This window comes from Octodon degus, unplaced genomic scaffold (assembly GCF_000260255.1).
Source record: "Octodon degus isolate 3935 unplaced genomic scaffold, OctDeg1.0 scaffold00067, whole genome shotgun sequence".
Lineage (NCBI taxonomy): Eukaryota > Metazoa > Chordata > Mammalia > Rodentia > Octodontidae > Octodon > Octodon degus.
Window position 1 is genome coordinate 5,934,081 of NW_004524643.1, and position 5,777 is coordinate 5,939,857.

Below are 5,777 nucleotides of genomic sequence, written 5' to 3' on the forward strand. Positions count from 1 at the left end.
CTCTACTGACAGCCACCAACAAAATGGGGACTTCAGTCCTCCAATGGAAAGGAACTGGATTCTAAAGCAATATGAATGAGTTTTAAAGTGAATTTTCCCCTAGAAGTCAAGCCAGCCACACTCTGCCGTTGGCTTGGGATAAACTGAGCAGGGCACACAGCAACAGCCTGCACCAAGCAAGACTCACAACAAACAGAACCGTGGAATCAAACTGTGGAACCAAACCCACGGGCTTTGTTACAGACCACCAAGTTTGGGGTCTTAATAGACATCAATAGGAAACCAAAAGATCGCCCAGGTTTCTCACTCTCCCATAAAACCACTGTGGACTTGGCAGGTGTGGGCATTTAACCCTTGCAGCAGTCCTATCAGGCAAGGCTTTTTATTACCACCATTTCATAGATGAGATAACTGAAACTGGGAGAGGGTAGACACCTTTCCAAGGCTGAGGCCATAGCTGGGTAAGCAACCTGTCTGACCCCAGCATCCCTACACGATCACTTCTTGTCCTCAGGATGAATTCAAGTACAGCCCCTCCCCCATCTGCTTCCTGTCTAACCCTCCAGGCTCTCTTGGGCACCCATCTCCCATAAATCCCTGACAGCCCCGTAACTGACCATTCATTCTTTCATCTTCCTGGCTGTGCACATCTGTTCCTCCCGTGGGGAATGTGTCCTGCCCTCATTTCCATCTACTTTCCCTTCCACAGGTGGTCCTTGGGGTCTGCCCAAGATACACAGTCCATACTGGGTTACATGAACTTTTTTTTCTTATTGTTAGTCTTTTATTTTGCCCTTTATTTATATACTAGGTTTTAATACATGAGAAACCATGTGATAACTCACGTGTCTGATTTACTTCAGTTATCATTATGGTCTCCAGGAAAAATAGGAAAAAGTTTCCTGTGACATATCCTAGTGGCCTCTAGTGGCCCCTTGATTGTCCCCAAAGGGTCTGGATGCCACTGCAGTATCCACGTAAGCTCCACTCGCAGAATTCAGAAGACACTGTGTTAGAAATGTTCACCCTCAGTTCTTCACCATCATATCCCTGGCTCAGGAGCACAGTGGGAACGTGATAAACTCTGATTACTGGATGAATCAGTGGATCGACCCAAGAAGCAGCGAGGAGCCCTCCGAGGTGTGCAATCAAGGGGGAAGCTTATCGAATCTGTGTTCACAGAACCAGCTCTGAGCAAGCCGCATGCAAGGGACCATCCTCATGAGCAGCTGGGGTAACAAGATTTGTGGTGGCTGTGGGTTTTGTGTGCAGTGAAAACGTAGCTCTTGTCTCATTGGGACCATATCTAGATAACTGGAAACATCAGAAACTGTCAAGGTAATGACTTCTGTTTCCCCTTATGGAAAGTAGGACGCTTGAAAGAGCCTGTAACTTGGGTCAGGGCCCCAAATTCTCACTCCCATCAGGAGTTTCCCTGCCAAGAAAGGCGTGGAAAGAAGAGCTGTGGAGCCCCCCCAGGCACGACCTGTGGATAACTAGGAGCCATCTCTGACGTCTCCCTCCATTCTAGACCCTTCCAGGGCTATATAAACTCTCAGAGCCCGCTGCCGCTTCTCTTCCAGCTTAAATATGCAAATATTTCTTCCCGTCACAGAAGACTGGAAGTGAGCTTGGAGACAGCCCTTACAGCTCCCACCCAGCTCAAGCAATGAGATTACAGCGTCTTGGTTAGAGCCGGCTGGAGGCCCCATCCCCAGTTGTGCAAACTCATCATCCCCAGCCGATGCTGCCCTGACGGAGCAGGGCCAGGTCCCAGGGCTCCTGGAAGGTGCGAAGGTCTGGTCAAAGCATCACCAGGCTACCTCGAGAGGGAAGGGCAGATTCCCGCGGAGTCGTGCGCATCAGGTCCTGCAGTGCAGACTTGCGCGAGTCTCTCTGGCACCGGCTCGCGAAGGAGCTATGAGTTGGACTCAGGATGCCGGCGGCCGGGGCGAGACGCGGGCGGGGCGCAGCGAGGCTGGGAGGGGCGAATCTCGGTGCCAAGCCTCCAGGGCTCCTGGCCTCAGCTCTGGGCTCTAGGGGCGGGAAGGGGCGGAGCCAGGCGGGGAGGAGCAAAACCCGGAGGCCTCGGGCACCGCCGGCACAGTCAGCAGCGGGAGCCCCAGCCCCGGCGCATGGCCTCGGGAGCTCCAGCCGTCCGGGCTGAGGCCAGTGCCAGCGTCGCCGGGGACGGAACCACGGACTCTGCAATCCCAGGACTGCGCCAGCGGGGCCAGCGGGACCTGCCATTGGCGTGCAAGGTTTGCACCATGGATCCTGCGGAGAAAAAGATCTCGGTGTGGATCTGTCAGGAGGAGAAGCTGGTGTCCGGCCTCTCGCGCCGCACCACTTGCTCGGACGTGGTGCGCGTGCTCCTGGAGGACGGCTGCCACCGGGGACGGAGACAGCGGCGGAGTCTGCGACGGGGCCCGGCCGGGGACCTGCCCGGCCAGGAGGAACTACCCGAACCCCCCGACGAAAACGAGGAGGAGGAGGACGATGAGGCGCTGCCCCAGGGCATGCTGTGTGGGCCCCCGCAGTGCTACTGCATCGTGGAGAAGTGGCGCGGCTTTGAGCGTATCCTGCCCAACAAGACGCGCATCTTGCGCCTCCTGGCCGCCTGGGGCGACGAGCAGGAGAATGTGCGCTTCGTGCTGGTGCGCTGCGAGGCGTCGTTGCCCAACGCAGGTCCGCGCAGCGCCGAGGCGCGGGTGGTGCTCAGCCGGGAGCGCCCCTGCTTGGCCCGCGGAGCCCCAATCCGGCCCAGCCTGGCTATGACCCAGGAGAAGCAGCGCCGGGTGGTGCGTAAAGCCTTTCGCAAGCTGGCGAAGCTTAATCGGCGGCGCCAGCTGCAGCCACCATCACCTTGTTCGTCCACGTCGTCGTCCACAGCCTCATCCTACTCGCCGCCTCCGCGCGCTCCCGAGAGCGCATCGGTGGAGCGCATGGAGACGCTCGTGCACCTAGTGCTGTCGCAGGACCACACTATCCGCCAGCAGGTGCAGCGGCTCCGGGAGCTGGACCGTGAGATCGACCGCTATGAGGCCAAGGTGCATTTGGACCGCATGCGGCGGCACGGGGTCAACTACGTGCAGGACACTTACTTGGTGGGAATGGGCGTAGAACTGGATGCGCCCACCCCGGGAGAAGAGCTGGAGAAGGAGGCGGCGGCGGTGGCGGCGTCTGCGCCCTTGGACGGCGAGGCGCAGACGGCCGCCCTGGAGGAGCTGGCGCGGCGCTGCGACGACCTGCTGCAGCTGCAGGAGCAGCGGGCCCAGCAGGAGGAGTTGCTGGAGCGCCTCTCCACAGAGATCCAGGAGGAACTGAACCAGAGGTGGATGGAGCGGCGCAAGGAGGAGCTGGCGGCAAGCGAGGAGTCACCGGAGCCTGGCTGCGGCCCGGACGGCGAGCTGCTGCTAGAGCAGGAGCGTGTGAAGACACAGCTCAGCACCAGCCTTTACATCGGGCTACGGCTCAACACGGACTTGGAGGCTGTCAAGGCGGACTTGGATTACAGCCAGCAGCAGTGGGACAGCAAGGAGCGCGAGTTGCAGGGTCTTCTCCAGACCCTGCACACTTTGGAACCCGCGGTGGGGCGGGATGGGGCTCTAGGTCCCGGCGCACCCTCGCCGGAAGCCCGGCCTAAAGCCTGTGCCGATGTGTGGGTGGACCAAGCCCGCGGACTGGCCAAGAGCTGCCCTGGCAACGACGAGGACTCGGACACGGGGCTGAGCTCCATGCACAGCCAGGACTCGGACTCGGTGCCGGTGTGCGAATCTCTCGTGTAGGACAAAGGCGCAGGTCGTTTTCTGGTTGGCAGCGTGCCTCCGGCGGGGGCGGGGTGGGGGGCTCAGGGACTTGAATCAGGCTTCAGGAAGCCAGGAACTCCTTGGAGGCTGCTGCGCTCCCTTCTGAGAGCTGACCCGGGCTGTCCGAGAGGGCTGGGGCGCTTGGCCGGCAGCAGGCAGCAGCGGCCCGCTCGCTCCAGGGTGAGTGTGGGACGCGGAAGCTGGGCTCTGTTCCAAGTTCTTTAGGATCCCCCACCATCGGAAAACACACCCCTGGGATTCTGACGTGGTCCACGCCCATTTTCAAAATAGAAAACAAAAAAGTATTATGGAGATCTCACCACCCTTCTGTATGGGAAGGACCGATGGCAGCTAGAACTATTAGTTGGTGGCATAAAGTGCTCTTAAGAGAAACATTTGGACGAAAAGGACATTCCTTGAATGTTAATTGTGACTGTAAACGTGTAAAAACTAGCCAAAGAGGTCACACTGGTGTTGGTCCCAGCCTTATTTTGGATAAAACTCATGGGCACCCAAATCCTGGCTGTTTACATTTCTGCAGGTTGGGGAATTGCCCATCTGCTGAATTATTTGCTTTTTACTTTCGTTCAAAGGCTAAACAGTATCACAGTCTAACTCTGTATTTCTGCCTAGCAAATACAATATATATTAAAATGGGATCTTTTTTTCTAAAATTACCTTTTATTATGTCAGAAGCCAAACATAACTCGCTTGAGATCTAAAATCCTGGCAAACATAATCTCTGGTTAAAATTTAATCTGGGCCCTTTGGGGTCTGCTCTTTGGGAGGCAGGTGTGTCGTCATTTAGTTGATGTTGCTCCTTTGTTGATTCAATTGCTGTTATTTCAGGAAAAGAAAAAAGAAAAGAAAGAAAAAGGAAGCTGCAAAACTCACTTTCCACACTAAATTTTCGGTTTAATGAGCACCCTGGTTTAAACTAAAACTCGAAAGCAATGATCTTTGCATGGTCTTCAGCTTTTGAACGGAGCCCTGTAATTAAAACTAACCATGAACTCAACTCATTCTACCCAAATCCAAGTTTAACTTCAGTATCTCCGGTCATAGGTGAGTTACTTGTCCAAACTGAAATTGAAGTAGTGTAAATGTCAAAGTTTTCTAGATAGAGGCCAATAAGGAAAAAAAAAAAAAAGTCTCCTAGTCCAGCTCAGATGAACAAGTGCATTAACCCCAGTTTGTAGCCATGAGTAAAAGCATATGAAAGCGAGCTGAGGCTTTGAACTGCTCTAGTCTGACACACCCTGTGCCCCTCGAGGGGACCTGGAGTGGGACACTTGTTCTCAGAAGCTGATGATACAGATAGTTAGCTCTGAGGGTCACTGCTGCAGATATTTCAATGAGAATTTACCAGTGGTAGCTGCCTGTTGGCCCTGTGGAAGGAGCCTGCTGGCCGACCTCCCTCTGGAGCTCAGTACTTCTGAGGAATGCCGGATCTAAGCTGGCCCGAGAAGGTATCAACAATGGGGCGTGTGCAGTGCCAGCTTGGAGCAGGAGTTGCAACCGACCTAGCCGTCGAGAGGCCGGCTCCAGTTTCAACACTACAGGTGAAGATAACTGAGAGACCTTGCTTTCTGGAGACGCAGGTCTCCTCTCTGCGTGTGCCACCAAGGGAGCCTGTGCTCCTGACCTCCTCCAGTCACTGGTTGCCAGCTGCGCAGTCTCCTTTTGAGGGACCCCACCTTGGCTGCCACCGCTGGCATGGTATATAGCACTCAGGCCTGTTTTCAGGTTGTCAAGTAAAAATCAGAATTAAAAAGCCTCTTTCTAATTTCATGTTTTCAAAAGATCTTACTTGGCATTCTGATTTTTTTTTTTTTTAAGTTACATCTGGTTCAAAGCATCCACGTATTTGGTCTTGAGTGTGATGACAATGAAGAAACCCACCGTGTTCAGTTGTTCAATCCCATAAACACAAATCCAACAGTTTGGAGGCTGAGATAAAATCCTAAT

General features: G+C 54.6%; 1 protein-coding gene across 1 annotated transcript; it reads left to right on the plus strand.

The window, feature by feature from the left end:
• Positions 1–994: 994 nt before the first annotated feature.
• Positions 995–5,534, plus strand: Rassf10 (Ras association domain family member 10). Its single transcript, XM_023719261.1, has 2 exons — positions 995–4,874; positions 5,279–5,534. The coding sequence occupies exon 1, from the start codon at positions 2,136–2,138 to the stop codon at positions 3,786–3,788; it is 1,653 nt and encodes a 550-aa protein (XP_023575029.1). The 5' UTR covers positions 995–2,135; the 3' UTR covers positions 3,789–4,874; positions 5,279–5,534.
• Positions 5,535–5,777: the final 243 nt, after the last annotated feature.